The sequence below is a fragment of the Thermobia domestica genome, chromosome 2, assembly GCF_964235325.1.
Source record: "Thermobia domestica chromosome 2, izTheDome1.hap1.1, whole genome shotgun sequence".
In the NCBI taxonomy this organism is placed as follows: Eukaryota; Metazoa; Arthropoda; class Insecta; order Zygentoma; family Lepismatidae; genus Thermobia; species Thermobia domestica.
Window position 1 is genome coordinate 349,087,883 of NC_137455.1, and position 27,066 is coordinate 349,114,948.

A 27,066-nucleotide genomic window follows, 5' to 3' on the forward strand; every position below is an offset into this window, starting at 1 on the left:
ACAGATGCCTAAAGGCATTTAAAAAACTCAAATTTAATTCAAATGTACTGGTAGTTATTAGTGTACCCCCCTCAGAGATTCCTGGATCGGGCCCTATATGTATCCGGGCCAGAGGTGGACAAAAAATCTAAAAACACTTCATACAGGACACGTAAGTTTGGCCCTCCACTGTACAACACGTGTTCCGGTTGCCGATCGTTCTTTTGTTTTCAATGTGTCATGTGGACCTTCCTCTTCCGTTAGCAGTAACAAGTTCACCTGTGAGTGTCGTGGTGTGAAAGTGGTGCGGTAAAATGGGGGACCTGACAGACTTCCAAAGAGGCATGATCGTTGGTGCCCGTCTGGTTGGAGCTACTGTCAGATAGGGACCGGAGAGCATTAAAAAGGATTGTAGCAGCTAAAAAAGAATACCACTGCAATGAAAATTACGTCTGAACTCAATTCCGGCCTATAGAACCTGGTTTTATCGAAAACAGAGCCCGACGGGAACTTCATAAAATGAAAATTCATGGCAGGGCCGCTATCGCCAATCCCCTAGTCACAGCAGTAAATGCGAAGAGGCGTATCCAGTGGTGCAAGGACCACAAGGCGTGGACTTATGAGCAGTGGAAACACGTAATGTGGTCCGATGAATCGACCTTCATCTTGTTTCCAACAACCAGTCGTGTTTACGTATGGAGAACACCGTCGCAGGCCTAGGATACAGACTGTCTGCTCCCAACTGTAAAGCATGGGGGTGATTCTGTTACAGTATGGACAGTGATATCGTGGTTTTCTGCAGGTCCCATCATAGCCCTGCATGGAATGATGAATACTAAGGAGTATGAGGCCATTTTGGGGGACCAGGTTCTACCCATTGCCCAAATATTGTTCCCTGGTGGTACAAAATTCCACACACCACGATTCAGGAGCTCTATACGTCCATTCCACGTCGGATCCAATCTGTTTTGGACGGAAAAAGAGGCCGCACACCATACTAGGTATGATTTTCACACTTTTGTAAACGTTTTAGATTTTTGTCCAATCCTCCCTATATATATATATATATATATATATATATATATATATATATATATATATATATATGTATATATCGGGTGAAGCATTTAAAATTGTTTTTGGGAATATCTTGAAAACTGCAAATCGGATTTTAAAAAAGTTGCAACAAAAGTTGTTCGCCTCGAAGGGGAACATCCAAAGATACCACACGCGACCCCCTGCCCCCACCACCCGGGGGAGGGAGGGGCAACTTTGAAATCTTAAATAGGAACCCCCATTTTTATCGCATATTCTGATTCTCCGTGAAAAAATACGTAGCTTCTGTATTGAACATTTTTTCGTTACGTGATAAATGGCGCTGTAATCGACAAAAACAAACATAGTACAAACGAATGACCTAGTTATTGTTTCAATTTTCTAAAGTCGGGGCTATCTTGCCAGATTATTAATATTCAAAGTCTAGTTTGGATTTTAGTCATATTTTCCGTTTACCATTTTTCCATTGCTTACTTGTATTTATTTTATTCATGTTTATTTTCCTTTGCAATTAGTATAAATTAGTTAACGTATAAGTAAGTGTAATTAGTTATCATTATTGTATTTTTTCCTTTCATTAATTATTTCATAATACAATTATATTATTACTGGTGAGCTTATGTCCGCGACCCATACCTTATATATATATATATATATACAGGCGCGGATCCAAGGAGGGGGCTATAGGGGCTATAGCCCCCCTTCTTGACGCTCAGGTATACACTGGATAAAAGGGCTTCAATCCTGCTTTACACAGGATAAAGCGGCAAATAGTTATATCGATTCTTTTCCAGATGGCAACTAAAGTCGATATTGATTGATACTGGCATCACTTATTAGTGAAGCAATCGATTTAACGGTTTGTTGTATTCGTAGAGTAATGCTAATGGCTTCAAGTTACTCTGCGACGTTGCCACATAGTAAAATTTTGATTCCCCATAGAGCCTGAAGAAGGCCCCGGAGGGCATTTCATCATACAACATTTTCGCTTTATTGTGACCTGCAGAAGAGTGCTCTGTGGTCCGTAGGCACCATTTTTAGAACACCCATAGTTTATATTATAATAATCTTAAGTGTTCTTGGAAGAAGATAAACCTTTCTAGCCTAATGGTTACTATTGGTTAAAGAGCTCGCCTTTGGTTAAAATATTTAATCTGACATTGTAAATTAAAATACAATTTATATAGAAGTGAAATAAGTATGAAGCATATATATATGAAGTATCTATATACGATTTATGAATTCGGAATTGAGTTGAGTTGAGTTGATTTTGGGTTTTACGTCCCGTTCAGCAATAACAGGAGGTAAGCACTAAAACGCTTGATTGACAAACCAGAGTAAGAACTGAAAAATAAAACAATATTGAATAGGTCTACAACAAGGGTGGCTAACCTTTCTTAAGTTTGAGCGCTGCTTTTCATTTCTGAAATCACTAGCGATCTACTGATTAAAATATAGACTAATAATGAGGACGTAATGGACAGTAAAAAAAAAAAAAAGAAAAGAAAAGGAAATACGATTCATAAAATTAAGATTATTTAAATATTAAAAAAAAAACCTAATTAATTCATTTTGATTTTCTCAGAAACGTTCATTTGTTATCAGAAACTAGCAATCATTCCATCGAGATTGGTATGCTTGATTGATACAAACAGTAAGACAGACCAACGTGGGCTACCTCTCACAATTACTTGTAGACTAGTAGACCATGGTTGATGTGTCCATCTCTGGTCCCCAATAAATTTATGTGGAAGAATTATTGCAAATACTGTATTTAATTTTAGGTTTATAATGACTTGTTTCGAAGATATGGACAAAGGTTTCAATCAAGGACGTGCCGCTTCTGATGTATGCGGTCTAGGTTTCAATTCTCGGTGCTAGTCGGTTTTATCTCATTTTAAACTATGGATCTACCTTTGCTTTAGCCGAGGTTAAATTTCATAAATCAAAGCAAACCAAATCGAACGGCTAATTTGTTGTAGTTTTCGTAGTTTGGAAAACTATTCGCATTTCATGAACAGAAAATGGGGCAAAGATATTTCTTTCCTTTTTGTCAACAGAACAGATCACAGGACGACAGGTATAAGCAAATTCTTAGCAAAACCTGTTTTTTCCGCTTTCCTTCCAAGAAGCTGGCAGCGAAGAAGGGTTGGAAGCGGTGACCTATTCATTCCTTTGTTTCTCTACGGGGGGCTATACCTGGCTTGCATGCGATAAGTTGAACATGTCGAACTTATCGCATCGTATCATATGCAGGAGAGATATCATGAGATAAACTAATTTAGATGTGATGATTTCTGAAATTTATCTCTACCCTTGATGATTTATCATAACGTCTAAACGGCCTCTAAGTCTCTATCATCACATATTACCAGTACAAAAACATACACTTATCTATAATCTGTAAAAAGCTCGTACCTAAAAAGTCTTATGTCTTAGTATCACTTGTGATTCTCATATATCTGCGTACGACCTGTAAAACACTTCTGTTCATTTTATGACAATGACTAAAGGTCATACATGGCTCGTTCAGTGCACAGGGAAATCAAGTCCAGTTTTGAACGTTTTGGAAATAAAATTTTATCTTTAAGATCTCTATCTGATGCTGCTTTCACAGCTTAGGAGATTCATGTCCAGATATTCTAAATACTTCTTTTAATATAAGGAAGTAGTGTTCATTCTTCCAAATGCTTAATCGTACCATTCCCATGTAGCTTTAACTCTTTTCCTCATAATTTTGGTATCTGAACTTGATTCTCTTCTGCTCTGAATGTCCCATATCTCTATCACCTGTAAAAGTCTTGTGTTTTCGTCTATAATTTGTAAATTTCTTGTGTCCCGTCTGTAACTAGTAAAAGAGTCATATTTTCAAGGATACTTCCTGTAGATGTATCAGGATCTTAAAAATGTTATTGTAATACATTTGTTAGGTGGATGCAATTTTAAATTCTCTGTTTTCGTAAAATTTGAGATGACTCTCTCTGACTTTCAGTTCTTCATATCTATACTCATTATAAGAAATATAGCAAAATAAGAAAAAAATCTTCAGACGTTATTCAATGATTACACTTACATAAACAAGATTTTACTGAATCTCTAAAGGTATAACAATTTTCTAATATGTTTAACCTGTATGATGAAAAAAAATATTAAAAACGAGAATTGACAAAATGATATATTTGGTTGCAGACAAATAATGAAATTGTCACTTATGCCATATGTCAGATAGAAAAAAAAAATATGTAACGGTAATTTATTCTACCTCATTAGAATATATCGTCTATATATTAAAATCACCATTACATTGACCCTCACACTTATAGTTTCGTCAAAAATTTATTAATTTTTTGGCAAATATTAATGACACTTTTTTTTACCACACTCCCGTTTTGCACATATCTGTATTGCGTTGTTTTATTAAGGTAAAAAAATCTCATTATCAGAAAAGTGCAAGTTTTGGTCAGTACCGAAGTTAAATACATTATTAGTTAACTACGGTAAATTTCAATCATTGGTTAAATTCAAACAAATTTTGTAATAAACTATTAAAGTGTAAACTAATTTATGATCAGTAGTAAGTAAATTGTGATCATTAGAAAAGTGCAGATTTCACAGTATTGTTATCATTTACCAGGAAAAAAAAGTGTAAAAATATGAAACACATTTCGATTGATAGATATCAAAATGAAATGATTTTGAACGTAAAATGTCTAACTTTTGAAAAAAATGAATAAAAAGCAATCAATTTGTAAACGTAAGCATTGATACTGTACTATGACAATACAACTTACACGTATTGAGATAAATCTAATACTGAAACATGCCTTCATTAACCTCTTAATTATTATACTAGAAATACGACAATAGATAGTATGGTAATAATATTTAGCTTGAAAACATAATTAGCTATTACATTTTAATTTCCTTTAACATAAAACATTGTCCAAAGATTATACATATACTGTATATCTATATTAGTCGATACATCAATTCAAGCTGAACGAAGTAACCATTGATTACCTTGATGAACCACTCCCTATATTTCTAATGGAAATACAAATCGTTCCCACAATGCAAGAAAAGTGACTCGACGACACTACCGGGTAGAGTTGTAACTAACTGCATCGTATGCTACTGGCAGTAGTTAAGTGTATCATTGGCTAATTCTATCAGACTCAGGCGCTCTGAATGATTTGATTCGTTCTTGGTTTTAGTAGTTCGTAGTACCCAACTTCCTTGAGTGGCGGCGCCACAGTCTTCACATTTTCAGCGGGAAGAGCGGCTGAAACCTCTTATACTATATTATTACTTTATGAAAGTAACAGTTTTGAGGGTAAATTTTCATCCTTATTTTTCGAGAAAATAAAAAAAAAAGTTTTGTAACACTAAAGTGTGTGTCGTTTATTGCCAATAATACTGACAAATTTAAATTTTATTGAAAGAAATTGTTTACTATTAACTTCCAAATAGTATCTATTGCTTTCTTGTATCTTCCTAACAGTGACACACTCCTTTACGCAATACTTTTAAATTTGATTGGTTATGGTTATTAGTAAAGAGTAAGTGCATTTGTGATTATTAGTAAAGTATTATCAAATATGTCATCGATAGTGTAAAAAACTTATAAACAAAATATATAATACCTAGCTAGTCATTTGTATAGAAATCAAGCATCTACTTAAGTATGAGAAAATCTATGATCACGTTTAGACCGTAAATAAGTTACAACTGTAAGTAAAGCTTAAACTAATATTATTTTCTTTGGAACAGCCACATCATCAACCAACAATTTATAAAATCACTCAATTATAGTATATCATGTAAATATATATATACATTGTTATACTTCTGTCAAAAGATTTTCCTTACATTACTTAGCTACAAAAATGAATGTAACGAATCTATTTATATAACATATATATATTATATGTATATGGATTACTTATGTGCGCGCGTACGGAGGGGTATATTTATCATTTTAAAACACTTTACATCCACATACACCCCAACCATATTTTTTCCAGCTTTAAGATAAAAATCGATATCACTTTGTTTGACACATTTCCTTCTAGAAACGAAATCACAAATCAAAGGGTCATTTTATTTACAAATACCTCGAAGAGTTATTTTTGAATAGATATTAGTACAGGCCAGCAGCAGAAATGAATCCCAAACCTGGTTTATTGTATATAATAAACGACAATCCAAATACGAAATGAGATTTTAGATAGGCCTAAATGGTTGATTCTTAGCCTATGTGTTACCAACAATGCTCGAGGTGGAGAGTATATGGAGTATGGTATATCACTACCTCTTTATACTTAGATTAAACATAAGTCAATTATTGTGTTATTACGGTTATTACACATTACTTACTTTCTGGATTAAAATAATAATTTTCCAAATACTACGCACCTTGAGCACTGATCATCAACCAGTTTATCAATCGAGCACTGATCATCAACCACTTTACCAATCGAGCACTGATCATCAACCACTTTATCAATCGAGCACTGATCATCAACCACTTTATCAACCTTTTTACCTAACAACAGTCTTATCATACCAACATTTTGTACACCGTTCCTTAATAATTTCAACGATTCATTTCATTATTTTCATATTTTATTTGTGATTTTGTCAACATAAGCAAGATATATTTTCCATAATTTAAACTTGAATTATGTCAGTATTCAAAAATAAAAACAGAACCAGCTTGATTGAAAGCTACCAAAAAGAAGGAAGTTATCTCAGCACTTCATATTGTGTATGTCCTACAAGGTTTCTTTGCTGAATATGTATATTTAAACAGAGAATGTGTAAGTGTATTTATTGTAAAGAGAATGGTGACCAATTTTCTACAGATGCGCTTAATAATTATTATATTTTTATGTTAATGTTAATGAAAGTGTTGTATCACATGCGAATTACATGTAAATTATTCACATTACTAACGTTGTTACAGCATTGTTCTTACAACAAGTTCAAATTTGTCAAAGGAATGTTCATCCCTCGTATAGTTTTCTTCATAAAGCCTGGCCAACTAGCTCTCTTTCAAGGACCGTATTCTCAAAATCATAATAGAGAACATGACGGGCACAAAGTCTCGTCACCAACTCCCCACTTAAGTATAAAATATCAAAATATGAAAACTGTAAATATATAAATCGAAAAAATATATATTACAGAATTATAATGTATTTCTTTGTTATTTCAGTTGTAAACAAAAGGTAATACAAATGATTATATCATTGAAGAACGCATCGTCGCAAGCACTTTTGATTCAAGAGAGGCCCAAACAGGGAAGACATTGGAATAGGTCCGTATGGATTTCCAACTGCAATTTGGACGAAACCCTCTTCCAAAGAGAACACTTTTGTGTTTAGAGCAAACACTTTTCTATTGGCAGTGTTAAGGATAAACCTGAAATGTAACTAAAATTATACCCATGTCGATCGAAATTTGTTCAAAAATTGACTGACAATAATTTAAACCGAAAGAAGGAGGCATGTGACGCATTTCTACAGGTGTTTGACACTATCTAGAAATGTGCAAAAATTATCTTCAATGTTGAATGTGCAATATACCGAAGCTTCCGCACAAAAAATGTCTTCTAGTCAAAGGAAAAACCTTATTTTTATGAAGAGATTGAGTATAACGCTCCCAATGTCATGATATGAGCTGGCGTGGACAACAAACAAATTTGCGATCCGTATTTTTTGATGAACCTGTTAACCAACATTGATATACTTATTTGCTAGGAAAGTGGTTCATTCCCCTTTTGGAAATCCGAGGGATCATGGTGGTTTCAGCTAGATGGAATACTTCCTCATTTTACCATTACTGTTCGAGAACAGCTCAATAAGATGTTTACAAGACGCTGGATTGCCTCCAGTGCTCGCTTCACTTGACTTGTCACCTCGAATACCGGTCTTAACGACCTGTGACAATTAAAGCGCTTGGAGGATAAAGGTGCTACGTTACATTTTTCGAAATATTGCATTCTGGCTGTTCATGCACGTGTTATATGCTACTCATGCTACCTAACACATTATTTGGTGAGCCCTTGTCCTAGTGCAGATATTTAGAAACGATGAAGGTGGTATGTTAACGGACAAAGTTGCGAAAGTCAATTTTCCCATCATATTCAATTTGTTACATACCACCTTTATCCTCCAAGCGCTTCGATTTACTCTGGAGATCATCAAGAATATTGTTGCACCAAAACATTATGCCACAATTGATGGATTGAAAGAAGTTGTAATACTTGCTTTTAGGCAGGTTACTCTAGCAATGGTAAGAAGAATGTCTCACAGAACCTGACAACTATTATTTGTGTTCGGAGCACGATGGAGCCAATACTGATGTGTTAGACATTACGACATTAAAGCAACAAGTGCCCATTACACACAAACCTCAGTCAATAATGGGTATATCTATAGTTATAAGTAAAGTTTGCATAATTTGAATATTTAGTACTTCAAGGGAGAAAGTGACAGCCTTTGTACCACTCTTGTAGATCAACTTAGTGTTTTGGCTAGAAAAACAAAGAATTTAAACAACGATAGTAGGTTCATATATTTGTGTATACATTTGAATCCTCCCACTTACGGATAAAAATAGAAACTTTCAGAAACGGGGTACGTAGCCAGAAAATCTTGAACAACAATGCGTTTTCTTGATCAGTACTCAATAAATATAAAATGCTCGAAAGATAACCATACTTACTGTGGGTATGTTTCAACAAATAATGAACATTTCATATATATTTACTATTTACTTGCCAGGCTGAACCAAATTATTGTTAAATTTAATACCTTATCACGATGAGTATTACCACAAACTAACTGTGAATTGTAGATAACGTAAATTTGATTTCAAAGGTACTATTATAATCAATTGTCGGTTAATTAACCTCTATATAATTACAAATTGATTTTGGTGAAAAGTAATACACATATAATAACCCTTAATTTTTTAGGTTTGATTTGAGTAAATTTTACTAAAACAATCATTTTTTTCATTATTGGTTGTAGGCAAATGTAACGTTCAATCGTGAACTCTATGGTAGATTGTTAACACTCAATATTACTGGTAATAAGGTATTATTAGTTTTGTTTTGAGTGAATTTTACTAAAATAATCCAGTTTTTCATCATTAGTTGTACGCAAATGTATGGTAGATTGTAAACACTCAGTATTACTGATAATAAAGTGATAAATTTAATAATAAATTCCTTTCTTAAGTTTTTAATTTTTGCACAATTTATTGTAACCACCTGCAATAATTTGTGTAATTCGTTTGTTTTACACAAAAGAAAAATTTGATTGTTTATATTTTGAAAAATACCTAAACCAGAAGCGATACATACAGAATTCTTTATTACATATGTAGTTCTGTTGGTATACAGTAAATACATTAATCAATAACATTCTATTATATTAATAATAAAATCTTCTAGGTTGAACTATTTAAAATATATATATAAAAACAATATTTCCTTTGTTTACATATTACTATAATAAAGAATCTATTGTAATTATTAGAAGTTTTTTCTTTTTTTATTTCTAAATTGTACAAATAATGAAGATATAGACACATCCTTGGTATGAAAACAGTTGAACTTTATTAATTTTTCCCCCTTATTAACTCAATTGACGTTCTGTAGAGCTTCTAACAACAAACACATTTCTAAATTATTTTTGAAGACTGATGTGATTACAAATATGAGGATGTGGTGTGTTTTGTAAGCGAAATGTAAAGATCTCAGCTCAGTAAATATTTTTTTTTTTTATGTGGAGGAAACTCATTTTTTTTTCATCTCAACATTTCTATTTTTAAAACAAAATCTCAGAGTAGTCAATCTGTATGTAACCAAATCAGAGTGAATTATCTTATAAATATTCAGAGTGTTCCAATAAACGCATACACAAATATTTATCCGTTGGGCTTGCAGTTGGAATTAAAAGTTTCAATTAAAATTAAGGACTCTTTCTTTCCTACAAGGTTAAGCACCGTAGCACGGTCATTCAAGATAGAATATTCACCTTGTCGTGTACCCTGCACTTACTTCAAAAAATGAAATGAAATCTTTCAGTTTTATGTCTCACGGTTATGCTGACTAGGCTAAAGAGACGGTGATGATGAGAAGTGAATGTAATGGTGAAATGAATAAAGTGAGAGGAAACGGGATATCTCCGAGAAAACCCACTAACATGGTGTTTGTCCACCACAAAGCGCACTTGGCGCGCTCTGGGATCCAACCAGGGACTCCACACACCAGAGGTGAACCACTGAGCCACCGTGCCCCCATCTAAAAAAAAATGAGTATACAACTCCACACGCTGTTCTGTTATAAGCGAGTTCGACCAATTGAAATTAAATTTTGTTTGACAGAAATTAACGTGATTCTCTGTCTATTATTATAGATTCAATTGATCAATTGGTTTGTTAAAGTGAAATGAAATGAAATCTTTTAGTTTCACGTCCCACACTTAGGTCCTGTACGTTAAAGGATACGGGTTATTAATGAAAGGGAATGATTTTAAAATAATTGATAGAAGAAATGTGGTGGGAAATACAACGTCAAGAAAACCACGACAGACACGATTTTGTTCACCTCAAATTCACATGAATTGGTTCGTAATTTGTGGACAAAAATAAAGATGTACTTATTTTCCCTGTTTGACTATACAAAAGGAGATGTATTAAGTAAACTTCTTGAGGCTGAGTGATTAATGATCTTGCCTTTGGTGCGGAACACTGGTTTTGATTCCAGCTGAGAGTGCTTGTGTTATGGATCCCATGTTTATTGTAGGCTTACATCTTATATATTTTCGGTGCTAGATACCACCGGCGGAACTATTGTATGTAGATGTAATATTACGACCACATGTAACCAATGCCACTGGATTTGCTTAAATTTGGACTAATCAAACTTAAGATTATGGTACAAAACGGATCAAAATCAACAAGTACAATCAGTTATTGAGCTTTCTGGTTTTTACGGGTCAAAGACCAGCTCTCTTACGATGGGTTCGCTCTCTTATCAGGGATGAGGTTTTAGGACATGTTTAAATTTAGGTTTTTCTCTTAGGCTTTAAGTCAATCATACCCAGAGACTGATAATTGAATTACTGGCATATAATGCTGCCAAATAACTAAAAAAAGAAAATAAAACTATATTTAAAATACTTAACTCTTACCGCAACAATCCTTATAGGCCAAGGGTCTACGTGTCGGCTTGTATCACTTTTGCATTTGGAGTGATGTATAGCTCAGCATGTTGGTTACTCTCGCCGTTTTAGTGCTGGCCTTCAACTCTAGAGTTCGCTATTTCGTTATTTCAAGAAGCTTCTCAATTGTCATCACGACGCCGCGTGGATGCTACAACACCAACACTATCTGGTGAGTATAAACAGTCACCCATTTTTTCTCAGACCAAACCTAGGACTTCTTAACTTCTCTGATCTGCCGAAAGTGGTATTTCAGTTTGGTTAACACGTTGCTTAATGCGGCTACATCTCAAACCAAATAATTTGTGTTGTACACCGTTTTATTAACAGTTCTTTTCGACAAGAATGGATCAATCCAAACATAAACAAAAGCTTTTACCGGTTGCTTGTATAATATTGATTGTAAATCTTAGAATCATTTCTAAAAAAAGCATCAAGTTTACAATTATTTAAAATATGTCTGTGTGTATACATTTTAATAGAACACCCTCTATATAATATTGAATACTTTAAATGAATAAGAAACAAATGTTCTGAGAAAATTTGTAAAGATGTAAAGAAAATTAGAAATGTTGTTAGAAATATTACCTTGAGCTGATTTGAGCTAACTTTTGTAAGTCTACACATTCATTCACTCAGAATTATATCATTTTGAAAACTTTGTTGGAATATCTTTTTTTTATGATTCCCTGGCAACCTTGACCAGTTTCTTATTAATATCGTAATTTTTCTTTCTTTGTTTGCTTATTTATACATGTAAGCATTTTGTTGGTTCGTACTTTTACACGTATTACATGTGTTTCACTTTGTATTACGTATTCAGCGATGTAGTGCCTGTACCGCATACCCCCTCAGCACTCTGAATGGAGAAATGTCTGTAAGATATGTACTCCTGGGGCAGAGGTTGGTCTCTTTTGGCCTCTTGTTGCTTCTTAAGTTTCAGATACGTAAGAACACCCACTAACACTATAAACACTATAAAACCCATGCAACTACCGACAATAAGGCCTAGCCTTCGAGTCAGAATGGATCCAGCGTCTGCTTTTTCCAACGTCCGCACTTGGGTACACTTTGTTGTAGCGGAGTCCACTAACGAATAGGCCAACGTCAGAGAAAGTTCCGTTGACGACATTGTCATCGAACTGTCTGACTTATTCCCTGTCGACGATGATGTAGTTGATGATGATGATAGCGATGAGGGTGATGAGGATGGGATCCAATTCCCGAGCCCACCCACACAAATAAGATACCGCGTATCTGGATCCAGTCTAGCAAGTCGAAGTGTCCGAGCACCTCTGTCTAACAGCTTACTTCGCACCATATCGTTTTTATCAAGCGCATGGTATGCAACCCGATAACCGTGTATGCCACTATGGTTTCGGCTTTGCCAGGATACCACAACCGAATATGTTTGAATGTCTTGAATTGCAAGTTTTACCACGAGTGGCGCTGTACAAAATCGAAGCGGTTCCAGGTCAAGGAAAATGAGGCCACGAAGTTCTGGAGGATATTCACAGCGGAGACCTCTGGCGGCTGAAGCTACAAGTTTCTGATGATCCTGTAACCATTCCCAAAGCTCTTGCGAATCACAGCTGCAGTGTAGAGGATTTTCTAAAATAAATAAATAAATTATATTAGCATTGTGTTTTTACTGTTTCAATATCACATATGAAATAAAATCTTAATTATATGGTATAATATTAAACTATATTCCAGTTTCTTTAGCGAAATGTTAATTTATTGAAATAAAACACAACAGGAACTATAACTATTTATAGTGCTCGTATTTCATGGTACAATCCGCGGCAAAAAACCTGCAACATGAGGATGTAAGTGTATTGTGAAACTACGCCTAACAGCACAGGGAATGAACATAACGTCTAAGTGGAACGAATCACGCCAGAATAAACCTCTGCCTCCTCCCGTGCACACTTATTGTGGAGCAAAGGACTTCGTCATTTCACAATAAAGTTATATGTTCATGTTGCAGGTTTTTTGCCGCGGATTGTACAATATATTCACAATTTTATTTTTAAACTTTGTACGGCAGTGGGCTTAAAGATCTATATTACTTATCTCTTTTATAAGTTTATTGTAAGTTGAATTTACCCCCCACATTGGTAATAGTTTTCTTTGCCCGATTTTTTTTTTTTTTTTTTGTGTGTGTGTGTGATTTGGTTGAAACCTCGAAAATAGTTCGTTGCAGTCCAGTTTATTATTAGTGCAACATTTTGTACATGAATATGATGTCATGTAATGTTCTTCTTTACTTAAGGGTTATAGTTTTGAAATACATATTTCGTGAGTAGTATTTTTAGGATATATATGAATTTTAGGAAACATATTTGTTTGCTTGTAAATGAAATACCTTAGAAATTTGCACTGTTTTCCATTTCTATATCGAGGAAGTTGGCTTAGTGTTTCGGTGCAAAGTTTGCTAGATTCGATATAATTTTTAAAGCGCGTCTGCTTTATTTAGCTGTCTATTTATTCTTAAAATTAATCTGAGATTTTTGTTTGTTTCGTTTGTATGGTGTCTATATGAGTTTTACATGTAAATTTCATGTCTCAAATGTGTATTTTTACACCAAAATCATTTATAGTATTTACCACAGCGCTAGATCATTTTAGTTTATTGGAGACCTAACTATAACCTGATTGTACAATTACTAGCACAACTGTATAGTTATATCAATTACCTGTTTCTTGACATTATAGAAAATAAGAATGCCCTTATATCAGGAATGCATTAATTTATATGCACATGTAGATAAGAAGATACTTATTAACCCCTTTCTGCATGATTTGTTTCTTTTAGCGAAAAAAAAAAAAATAATCAGTATTGGAAATCCTCATATGGGAGCTTGAAAAATGAATTAAAACTTGAATTTTAAATTTTTCACTTAATTCCAACGAGATATAAGTGTCATATATGACACAATTACAATTCACAAAGAACATGCCAGATGACACCAAAATCTCTTATTCATACACGTCAATATCTCACAAAGCAGACAAAACAGTCATTTGATGCCTTTGATAAATCACAAAAAAGCTAAAGTGAAAAAAGGGTACCGGTATGTGCAATATATGGCACGGCATGTGGTAAGGTTATTAAGTAAAATACTCAGTTTTTGTAGTACCATTAATCCGAGTTCTATAACACCTCTTATTTATTCTTGTCATCCGAGAAATGTTTCTAATCCTATAGCTTTATTCCCTTAATTTCATCTCTAATATTTCTAATTCTACTCGTGTAAGAGGGTCAAAATGGCTCAACGCTCACCTTCGATGCAAGGGGGTCTATGGTTCGATCCTGAGCCACGCCAGTTTCTGGAGGACAACATGCTTTTCTTGGGGTTCTTCCGTTTCCTCCTCCATTTTCATTACACTAATTATTTCATAATTACTCACTTTCATTAATCAGCCGACCTCTTTAGTCTAAAGAGCATAACCGTGGGACGTAAAAACTACAAATTTTATTTATTTTTTCTAGTCCTATAATATGTCTTTATTTCCCTAATCAGAGTTCAATAATAACCCTAATCTTACAATAGTTCTTTATTTCCCTAACCCAAATTTTATAATACTATCTCTAATCCTATAATATAGCTTAATTCTAGATCTTAAATTTCTAGTTTACCTTACTTATATATGGTTTAGGACCACAGGTTAAAAAAGCTGGCCATCCTCCCTATGCTTTACTAGATCAGATATCCCTCTTTAGCTATGGGGCTCGAACCTATATCGGTGCCGAGTATTTAGACCCCGTAAAGTTAATTTGTTTCTAACAAGTGACCGAATTGACCAAAATAAGTGTACAGCTGTCAATTTACTGGCCAAAAAGTAGTGAGTTGATATAAAACTCTGAACTGTACTTACAATTAAATTTTAAAATAAAGTTTAGTAAATGAAAACTCTAGTCACAATGATGAGAGTGATGACTGTTTGTGTACGATACTTGCAAAATGGCGACGACTTCGTTACAAGAATAACGTGTAATCACTCGTTTTCTCCATTTTCGTAGTGAGATACCGCGTGAAATTCGTCGCGAGTTTGAATGAGACATGTGATGATTGTGTCATTTATGTGTCTAATGTGTATTTGTGGGTGCGACAGTTCAAAGAAGGCAGAATGTCGTATGACAACAAAACCAAGACAATCTCGGCCTCGCACAAACTGATCTGATGACCGTGTGCACAGATGCTACGGAAATGTCAACTTTGGAGGCAATGTGTTCCATACTCATTCGGTGATCCTCAAAAACAACTTTCTCGACTCGTTCGATCATGTCGTCAGACCGGCTTGTGTAAGGCTGACATTGTCTTGATTTATTGTCACACGACGTTCTGCCTTCTTTGAACTGTCGCACCCATGAACGCACATTAGACACACCCATCACACCATCATTAGATGTCTCACTCAACTAGCGATGAATTTCAAGCGCTGTTACACCACGCAAATGAAGAAACAACAAGTATCATAAGTATGAAAAAAGTCACTATTCTCAACGCTGCAGCTAGAGAGTTCTGTTTGCCGTACGGTGTTCCCATCTCTGTCACGCATAAACAGCACTTTCTATCTGTTATTAGTCCTGAGAAATATTGCAGGTGTTATACGAGACCTTGAACGCACCTCGTACATAATAAAAAATCAATACATTTATGACCATAATTACTCTTTATAAAGGAAGAATATTAATTGATTCGCATTCATTGAAATTCACATTGCTCCGTTACTCTTTTAAGTTGATTGCATTAATGTAAATAACAATTCATCTAGAGAGGGGCCTAGATCCAATGTAATCTACATAGACATATGTGACAAAAAGGAGTATTTTTTATTTCCCGTCTTTTTAATGTACTTAAATGTTTCGTTTTAGATTACCTAACACGGTTCTTGGAAGAGTGGATCTTCTGTAATACGGTCATTTAGGGAGATTTCGACACTCAGGAGATCTCGATATTAAAGCTAGTGATCATACACGCACGCGAGAAGAAACATTTGGTACGTGGAAGGTTAGCGTCGATTCTCAGTGACAAGTTGCATATGCAGAGAAGTTAATTGTGCCTTTGCAAAGGAAGCAGAAGCCTCTAAAAATAGGTGCATAAAGCTTTATTTAAGAAAAATATTCATGTTATAAGTTTTAGGTATAGCGATAATATATGTTGATGAAAGGAGGTAAAGGATTGGTATTATGATAGAGTATACTCTCTGTATGCATGTGTGTTAGGGTGACACACGTTGCTTGTTACAGTAACAACTTGTACCAGTTTTTGTTAATCAATGCATTTAGATGATAAATCGACAGTGATTGTAGGGAGATTTCGACATGTAGTTCCCTTGTTATAAAAAAAAAAAATCACCAGACAAACAGACTACCTTCTGGTTTATCTTATGTATACATCATAGGTTTAGGTTACATAGCAAACACGCCTTCTCAGCATTTGGGCCATTTAGTTCGGTATAAACCTAATGGTAAAATAGGTCTACGTTTGGTTTTAGACAAGCACAGTACATGTGTCAAAGATCCTGATGTATTAAAGAAAACCTCTAATGCTGGTATAGAAATATTGTCTTCCACTACACAGTACTCAAAATTGTCAATCCTTAATATATATCTTTCTTCCGCAGTTTGAAAAGGAATTTCAATTTATCTTATAGGAACTTGGTTCGTAGGAACTCTGAAAAAATGTCGTGAAAGAAGACTATGAGAAATTCAGTTTCAGTTGGAAGAAATCATTCTCTGTTGGATTCTTCGCATATGGATTCCGAAAATGATTGTGTTGAATTGGGATTTTCGATTATTGATTACTGTGGGTATCAAATACTGAAAGCAATATGTTGGAAATCAGGTATTTTTTTTAAAAAAGAAGTTAGTTTTTAACGAGCTTACAATGTTTCAGTGTTCCATCTTGTACTTCAACTCAGGTTGTAATAAATCGCAGCAAAGTTTGCAAATAAGCCATACATAGATAGTAGGAACCTTAGAGCTAGTATTTCATTGCGTTTTATGGTTCTTGTACTCCAAAGATGTGAAGAATTTCATTGTTTGTATAGTGTCAACACCTCCCATAGTAAGTGTCGATTTCTCCTGCAAGATTTCCAAAATCTACTGATCCACAGCAGTCTGTTTATGTGTTCTTGTACTTAGAAATGCTAGCTAGGAAACACAAAACCTTCCTCTTAAATGTAGTATTCCAGTCAAGCATTATCGCTTTTGCAGAATAAAATTATCATAACTTTCAGAGTAGTGTCGACTTGTTTCTTAACGTGTCGAAATGTCCCTAAATGATCCAGTAACCGGTATTTAACTTTGGAGAACAAATATTTTACGTTTCAAGAGACAAGTTCAATTGAATGAGTTTCCCTTTAAAATGCTCTCCTGTAAGAAATGAGTGTTGTTACTTACGCCTCTTTGTCATAAAGGCGACGACTGTCTTTAGTAGGGTTTATACATAATGGATTCCAATTCGAAACAAAACAGGCTTGTTTTCAAAGTTAGAGGAATATACATGCCAATTTCATTGAAAGATAAATTTTGTGAAATTTATCGTGAATACACACACACACAAATACAACTTGAGGGAAATACCAGGAAGAAGCTCACTTTCTCTCGCTTCAATTAGGGGCTCAGCCTTTTTATGTTTGGGAATTGATGTTAAAACAATCTATCTTGAAATTTAAGATTCAGTTCTGTACAATAGTTCGTTTGTAGGACAGCGCAAAAAAGGAATTTGACTTCCGAATACAGACAATTTCAAATTATTAACACATTCATACGTAAGAAATATAACGACTCTGGTTCTGGAGCTTTTGAGCACGGAAAATCAATGCAAGGGGATCAGGGAGCAATTGAGAATACCATTAAGGCTCAGAGTCTGACAAAGTGCCTTCCAAAAGATTACACACTGTGATGGTGCTATTTGTATCCGTAACTAGTAAGCGTGAACTTTTTTTTTTTTTTTTTTTTTTTTTTTTTTTTTTTGTCCTACAAAAATAACTAAGAAAAAGCGAACTAGCGGATTTCTTTTCTCGCATGTACTCACATTGAATTTTTAAATTTTCACAGTAGATGAGGCTCGTATTGCAATTGCTTCAAAATAAATTCTTCAGTTTAACAGAAGCTTGAGTAAAAAAAAGTATCCGACCGTCTTACAAAAAAGTTACTTTAGTGATACTGCAGAACATCCTTCTACTATGTTTATACTATATGCATATGATAGTCAGTGGCGTATTTAGGATTTTGTTTAAGGGGGAGGCTATGCACATCACGTGAATAAGCACTTATATTTTTTTCTTTTGGGAGTCGACAGATTTTAATGAAGTTTTGCATATAACAAATTCATTTCGCGAGAAACTTGAGCCCGTTAGCCACCCCCCCTAAATACGCCACTGATGATATTAAAATATTAATTCATCTCTTGCTAACAGAAGTTCCAAGGAAAAGTTATAGAGCATTAAATGAAGTTTAAATTTATTGAATCTTTGGACATCAAAACTAATGAACCATGAAATCTAATATGTACCATTTTGTTCAATGATCCTCTGCCACTTTTCCGGCATCATAATCCCGTACCTGTAGATCTTCTTTGGTACTGGTCAAAAAAACTGTGAAATGTAGTTTTCACAAGCCTGTTTTGAAACTATTTTGATACAATTCAGGGAGTTTTACAGTGGTAGAAACAAATGCTACACTGACGGTGCAAAGTCCTGGTTATATGACGGATGCATTAAAAACTCTCAGCCAAGTTCTATTAGTTTAAGACGAATCGTGAAATATGTATGCGATCTTGCGTTGTCAGCGTGGTATACGACACCCTTCCTGTTGACCAGTTTCGCTAATTTACTTTGAATTACTAGGTGTACTCGTATCAATTGCGGACAGTACATGTCCGAGTCTATCGTTCTGTCCGTCGGTAGCAACTTGTGATGCATGATGCTCTTAAAATCGTACCAAACATGCAGCATAACCTTCCTAGGCGTGAGTGTGGACTTTGCCACAGACCGTGCAGCGTCTTATCACTTCGGCCGCGATCTTTGTCGCATATTGTTGTCGTATGTTATCTATGTTTCATCACTTGTGATCAGTGGCGTATTTATGATTTTGTTTCGGGGGGATCTATGCACATTCTCCTGAGTGGGTATAGCCCTATATACTGGGTTTATGTAGGTATATAATTATTATATATACTACATATAAATTTATTTCCGGGGGCTTGAGCCCGACAGCCACCCCTTAAATACGCCACTGCTCGTGATCAACTAGCAGAGAAATGATTCTAGGTCGTTGTGTTTCAGTAGAGGACCTCAGATGGAAATTCGATCGAGTAAAAGATCTTGAATCAAATCATGTGGCACCCAAATCTTGAGCTCCTTTTTGTAGCCAGCTGTCTTCAAATGGTTTAACACTTTATTTCCCAAATGATTTAACATTGTTTGGCGTAATTACCAGAGTGAAAGGGACTGAGCTATCTTTTCACTGTTATTTTTGATAATACATTTTGCCCATGAACAGTACAAATTTAGTCATTGGTCTCCATGGCATTTGCGCCTTTATCGAAATTGAATCTTAAAATTTGCGTAAAGTTCATTCATCTTCACGTCAGGGTGTCTAAAGAAGGCAAAAAGTAAGCTCTGATAGCATTGATTACGTGATACTTTGGCAGGAAGTCTGAAGTGTTAGAAACCACCATCTCCATGGTTCCTTGTGTTCAAAATAACACGTGCTGCGACGTATTTTGCCACGATATATTTCACAATTCTTTTCGTCACGTATAAGTATGAAACAAAACATTGCAGCAACCGTTTCTCCGAATACAACGATCCATTGTACTGGCGGCCCCTAACTCTTCAGATTTCCCATCAAAATATTCCCCGTCCATTCTTCTCAAGAATACCTCTTGCTTACTTTACACCCACCTTGAAATCAGGTGATATCTGAGAATTCTATTGAGAGCATGTCTGGGAATTGCACTCTGTAGGGAATCCCTCGTACACCCATTGCACATCTATGAAATGTGCGTTTTTGGATTGTGCATGTATAACTTCCATAATCTTAGTAGGGATTGCCACTCGATGGTTTCTCGAATTATTCGAAATTGCGCTTTCTAAAATTTAGCTTTTCCGCGATTTTGGACAACAGTAGTTCTGAAATAATTCACTTTTCCCCACAGGTCCATCTGGACTTTTTCTCTTCTTCTTCTTTTTTTGATTTCTCTTATTTTAAGAAATGACCTCTTGTGGTTTGTTGGTATAGTTCATTAACACCTATATCTATATCTGTATACATTCTTTATTATCCTTTATCAAGATACAGGCAATATCAAGAGCTCCTCCGTGGCTAAGCGGTTAGCGTACGCGTCTTTGGCGTGGGAAACCCGGGTTCGATTCCCGGCGGGAGCTCATGTGGTTCGGATTCCACGTTAATCAGTAGGTCCACGTCTCATATAGCCTCGCTGCTGAAGGGGACGCTAAACTAAAATCAACTCAACGGGCAATATCAATTGTTTTCAATTAAAATTATGTTGTAGTACGGTTTGTCGCTCAACAGATGTCGGTAGTATTAGGCAGGACTTATTGCTGTAGGTGTTCTTCGCGATCTTCCTTTGTAAATATCGCAAATCGTTCCATGCGCTTCAAATCAGGGGCGATCAGACAATCCCCCCCCCCAAACAGAAGAGGAACCTTTCTTATTGTGTATGTAAATAAATCCCATCCCAGAGTTTGGAGCTCTTAAAAGTAGCTCTAAGTAGCAGTATTACAACCCATCGCCCCCCCCAGGAGTCCGTCCTGGATCCGCCCCTGCCTCAAACTTGTCAACAATGCGTTTGATTCTTAGGCGGGTTGGTGATTCAGTACAAAAAACCCCTCTCCACTGACGCTGCACTTTGGTGGCATTCCCAAATCTGATAAAACACTTACGCCGGTAACAGTACCGACATCTATCGAGCGAAAAACCGTACTACAACATAATGTTTAAACTGAAAACAATTGACAATACCTAAAGGGACCGCCGTGGCTCAGTACTAGAGCTTTCACCTCTGGTGCTTGGGGTTCCGGGTTCGGTCCCAGTCCCCGCGAAGTTAACTTTGTGGTGGACAAACACCGTATGCGTGGGTTTCCTCAGGGTTCCCCCGTTTCCTCCCACTTTCTTTATTTCACATTTCCTTCATTTCTCATCATCACCGTCTCATTTAGCCTTGCTGGCATAACAGTGGGACGTAAAACTCAAAGATTTCATTTCAATTGACAATGCTGACACCTGTTGGAGGAAAAACCATACTACAACATATTTAAATTTCAGAACAATTGTCAATGCAGTGTCCTGATACAGGATGGCAAAGAGTGTATACGTTTTTCTGGCCGACTCTGTGTAGAAACAGATATCAGGCATGTTCCTCGATTCTTAAGTCAGCCCCAGTTAAGTGAGTATGCATTTGTTTGTTGTCAAATGTTAGTCCAGGAATGGGTCAACCCATAGTTAAGAATCCTAGGTCAGCTCACTTGGCTACTCCCTAGCTACGGGCCTCGTTGATACAGAAAAACCCTGAAAGCTGCAGAAAGAATGAATGGAAGTAATGAAAGAGGGATGAAAGTGATAGAAAAAAAAACTGAATGAAGATTATGTTGAAAAGAAAACATAGGGTAATTGGTCACATTATGATGAACACATACAGTAATCACACTATTGGCTATGAAGGGCATGGCAAAAGAAAAAAAAGTACATGGCGATTGAAACACATCGTCTAAATACGTAGTGTAGAGTATAAGAAGAGAAGCTACAAGGAAATGACAAAAACCTGGCTTAGGATGGGGAACAATGAAACACAGCTTTAAACCGATCGATAAACTGCAGATGCAACAAGAAATGTGGATGATAATGAAATAATTGGTACTTAACATATACCATATCATCGCTTCACATTTATATTCGTGAATCATCACAAATACAAAACACCCCATTTCAAAAGAAGTTTTGATTTATACATTTCCTCTAAACTTCTTCAGCGGAAAGAGACGTTCCTCTGTATTGGAAAGTATGAAAGGGAAGGATAGGTTAGATATTTTGAGAAGAGCTAAACATTGAAAGGTATATATACAAAGCATGCCGCTTCTGACACAGCGCTGAAGAATTTCTTTTAACGGCACAGTACCAACCTCTCTCTCTCACCCTTCTCTTCAAGCTGTAAAGTGAGAAGAGACAGGAGTATCCGAGAGATAGTCACATACAGTCAGGTAAGTTAATGTCAATAAACCCTGTGCCAACAATATCATCCAGAAGAGATATAGAAGCAAACAACATTATCAAGATTTGTCGATCATTTTCCTTTCGTTCCGAGTTCAGAGTAAAAAAATGAAACTATGCTAGATTTGATCAAGATGTTATAAAAGCCAAGATAGATAAATAGATTAATTCCAAGATACTAGATATTGCTTCACTCACACTGAATTCAGCCTAGTTATGGGCATTATCGAGTAAATATATACTATCGAAGTATTCGATAGTTTTGTGCTCGACTTTCTTTATTCGATATTTTTGTATTCGATAATTTTGTATTCGATATTTTGTGCTCGATAGTGTTATAACGAAAGAAATACTGACCAAAGCTTCAGCACACATTGTATATTAAACTACATGTGTATTTTAAACTATATAAACTAGTATAGGTTAAAATACAGTGTGTGTTCAAGCTTTGATCAGTATTTCTTTTGTTACAATATCCAATCCAAAGCCATGGATAGTGTTATTATCGATAGTTTTGTATTCCATTTTTTGTACTCGATAGTTTTGTATTCGATTTTTCCTTTGTAGTAAACACACCTCCACTATTTCCTGCATGTGCTCTTAAGAGTTTGACTGCTTTTGCATAGTTACATTTCGTCCTAGACAGACTATCGATAATTATACCATTTCAGGGGCCCTGTTAGTACCTTTCGGTAGGGTGAACAAGAAATCAGCGTTATTACTACGCTCTCTTCAGGGTCTCACAGAATGAGCTACGCGAATGCATGTTTTTGAGCAGGATCGAGTAAATTCTAGCCTGTTGGAAGGTCAAATGCAGTGCATGATATCAATAGTTATATTATACTTTTTAGAATCCCTAGTGTCTTGCTATGAGACCTTAAAAGAGGCCTAATGTCTACTAGTTTCACCCTATTGAATGGAAAAGAGCTGTTACAACCTTTTGGAGAATCGAATACATTTCAGCCAACAACAGATTGTCAAAACTATCGAATTAATTTCATCCAATGGAAGGCAATGGTTTCGTTAATGTGGCAGTGTTTTCGTGCCACTCACTAGAAAGGAAAGGGGAAGGTGTAGTTCTAATTCGAGTTCCAATTCGAGGTGGGTTTCACCTTAGAAGGAGATGCTCCAGTTTAAGGGAGAGTTCATTTTACTCTATGACAGGAAATTATCTGTTAGCAGACTTCTGTGGTTTGTGACTAAACTTAGCAATTTCAAGTGCGCTACAGTTATGGTAAAATATAGTATATGCAGAGGAGGGGGAAATCTGATTGTTTAACTTACCGTAATTGGAATTTTGAAAATTCTTTCTCTCTTTTTCTTCTGGCAATATAAAAATTCAGTTGTAGGATAGGAGCTACGGGGCTTCAAAATTTGAATATCCTAAAAATTATACCATTGAATTATGTATGTTTAAAGTAAATATCTTGAAAACCATTAAATCAATCAAAACAAAAGTAGTATCAAAATAAGGGAACAATATTCCCTATCGAAAACCACAAACAATGTTTTCATATGTAAAGCAGTGTTGCCAACACACCATAATAATATTTTCTTTGAAATAGCACCATATACAAATGTGCACAGATTGAGAATGCGCTATTATCCCTAAACATAATAGTGAAGTGTAGTGGTACAGTGTTGCACACTGTTGGAGCTACGTGTACTGAAAATGTACAATGGAGAAGTCTGATATGTGACAGCAAGAGGTAATAAAGGAATCTGGGTCTCATGCTATGAATTTAGTTTAGTAAAATGTGAGTAATATCACAAAATATTGACGCATTTGAAAAAAGAAATTGAGTGATACCACTTTTACGTCCTGTGTCAACTCCGAAGATATACGGTATATAGGACGGGACATATAGTGTAAAGTGGGATCCGAACCATTGTGAAAAAGAAAGATAAGAATGAACTGTGAGGTTACAACAAAAACATGTCCGAGGCGCGATTGGAACCCGCGATCCCTCATATGTCAGTTGTCTAGCATTCTAGACCACACTGCTGTCCGGGCCGACTAAAAGCGAAATGACATAGTAATAAAATAATTATACTATTTCCAATGTGAATATGGTAATATTACAGTCTACAAACATAATCATATGGTATGGAGGAGAGGATGTAAAAGAATATGCCACTTAACATAAACCAAGAAAGTACTCTTCCAAATATTGATAAGATAATCTGGAGAACCAGTTTACAGAATTAGAAACACGTGTTTCTTTCCTCGCGTGTATCATTTTGTTTTCTCGATTTGTCTGCTTATTCACCGGGGTTACGGAAGTGTAATGAAGATCCCTCACTTTGTTCCAGTGCATTCCTTTATTATGATCTGTTGCCACATATTAGACTTCTCCATTGTACATTTTCAGTACACGTAGCTCCAACAGTGTGCAAAACTGTACCACTACACTTCACTGTTATGTTTAGTGATAATAGTGCATTTTAAATCTGTACATATTTGTATATGGTGCTATTTCAAAGAAAATATTTTTATGGTAAGTTGCCAACTCTGCTTCACCTATGGCAGCATTGTTTGTGGTTTTCGATAGGGCATTTTATTCCCTTGTTTTGATACAACTTTTGTTTTGGTTGCTTTAACGGTTTTCAAGATATTTACTTTAAACGTACATAATTCAATGATACAATTTTTGAAATATTCAAATTTTGAAGCCCCGTAGCTCCTATACTTCTGGTCCATAGAAACTTAAATTTTGCTGATTTTCATTTGTCATGATGCTCTATCAGATATGCTATGTGGCAATCAGATTTCAGCCACAACTTGTGGGATCCTCCCGTGTCAGATGAGTGGCCTGAAACAACCTTTACACTTTTCGACCTAGTATTCTCTCTGGGAATCCAAGCTGGGACCGCTCGCGTCAAGAACCATTCAAATAAACAAAATTGTCATACGTGAAGAAATACTTCCAGTTACCTGTCTACACAAACTAGGGAAGAATTAACTAAAAGGGGTGAAATGTGTGTATGTCGTTGGTGGAAAATGTCTCGAAAGCTGTAACATTGGCTTTCTCTCACATTGCATTCTCATTGAAATCCTACCTGTTCTAATATGACGCATACTGCTTGTCCCTACAACAATAAGAATTCCTTCCCTCTTATTGAGAGTATCAGTTTGTAAATTTTTATATCAGTAAAGACGAGATTCAGAAGAGAAGCAAACTCGACAAAATGGACGGCAAGATGTAAATAAATAATATCTCTCTAAATGGAATAACGTAGCAATAAATAAGCTAAGTGCTCAAGCTACTTTTTTTTTAAAGAAAAAAGAAACAAGAAAACATTTTAAGAAGTCATGAATAATTTAGAAACTTTTAGGAACGAACATACAGAGATTTTTATTGAATAAAAAACAGAACTTCTCAATTGCCACACTGAAAGTTTCGATGTACTGTGCTGATATTTTTTCTTTTCGGTACAGAAAAAAATAAGGAAACCTCGCAAATGAAAAGGCAAGACGAATTTAAAAATCCCTCATCAAGTTGATACTGTGAAAAGGAAAGAGAAAAATATAATTAAAAAGCAATAAAACATGCATTTTATGACAGGTTTTTAAGAAAGTGTTGTAAAATAACTCAACGAAAAAAATAGGATTTGTTTTTTTTTTATATTTTTTAAAAACTTTTTTGAGTTTAGTAGAAAGGCTTGCGACAAGTATGAGATGTGGTCAATTTAATACAAGATGGGGAAAAAAAGGAAAACGAAAGAAAGAGATAGATACAAGGGTTATAAAATATTCTCTTTTTCTCCCTCTCTCTCCTCGTAAAATACTGCCCTTTTTTAAAAAAAGGAGCTTATATAAATCAAAGTCCAAAGATTCAGCAAAAAGAAACTTAAAGTTAGTTTTTTAAAAAAGCAGAGAAATAAAAAGAAAGTAACGTAAGAAGGAGATGTGGAGTACGCTGAACGAAAGCGAAAGGGGATTTGAGAGAAAAGTCAAACGAGAAGAAAATGTTAAAACGGAAAAGAAAAGGAAATAGGAGAAAAGTAAGAGAAAAGGAATGGAAGAATAGAAAAGGAGAGAAACTAACAAAAAAGCTAAAAAAGGAAGAAAAGAAATGAAGAAGAAAACAGAAGAGGATTTAAAGAGGATCAAAAAGAGAGAGAGAGCGAGAGAGAGAGAAAACTCTTAGCGTAAAAATGCCAATTCAACGAACTCGAACAAATGGTTAGGACATGCCTTCCTTTTATTTTTTTTTTTATTTTTTTTTTTTTTCACAACCGATTTCATTCATCCAGCAAAACTTTTCTTTTTCCCCTTATTGAATGTCTCTGTTCTCAAAATGTAAGGCGTGTGTGGAAGAAAAAGAAGAGAGGTACAGTCTCCAAAAAAAAAAAAAAAAAAAAAAAAAAGTGTATCATGAAGAATGGCCTATAAATAAAGTCTCATTGCAAGCCACGGAGACAGAGCAAAAGAAGGAAAATAAATAAATAAATAAATAAAGGAACGAAGTAATAGATAATAAAAGAAACAACTCCAGTATAAAAGCATCGAAACACCAAAAATCCTTTTCTTCCTGATGTTTCAAT

General features: G+C 35.2%; 1 protein-coding gene across 2 annotated transcripts in view; it reads right to left on the reverse strand.

Moving 5' to 3' along the window:
• Positions 1-11,200: 11,200 nt before the first annotated feature.
• Positions 11,201-27,066, reverse strand: part of LOC145678761 (uncharacterized) — a 469,546-nt gene continuing 453,680 nt past the window's right edge. For both annotated transcript variants that reach the window (XM_081749253.1, XM_081749254.1), the window contains exon 3: positions 11,201-12,881. In XM_081749253.1, coding sequence (XP_081605379.1) covers positions 12,082-12,881 — 800 coding nt within the window. In that variant the 3' untranslated portion in view covers positions 11,201-12,081. The remainder of the gene's footprint in view (positions 12,882-27,066) is intronic.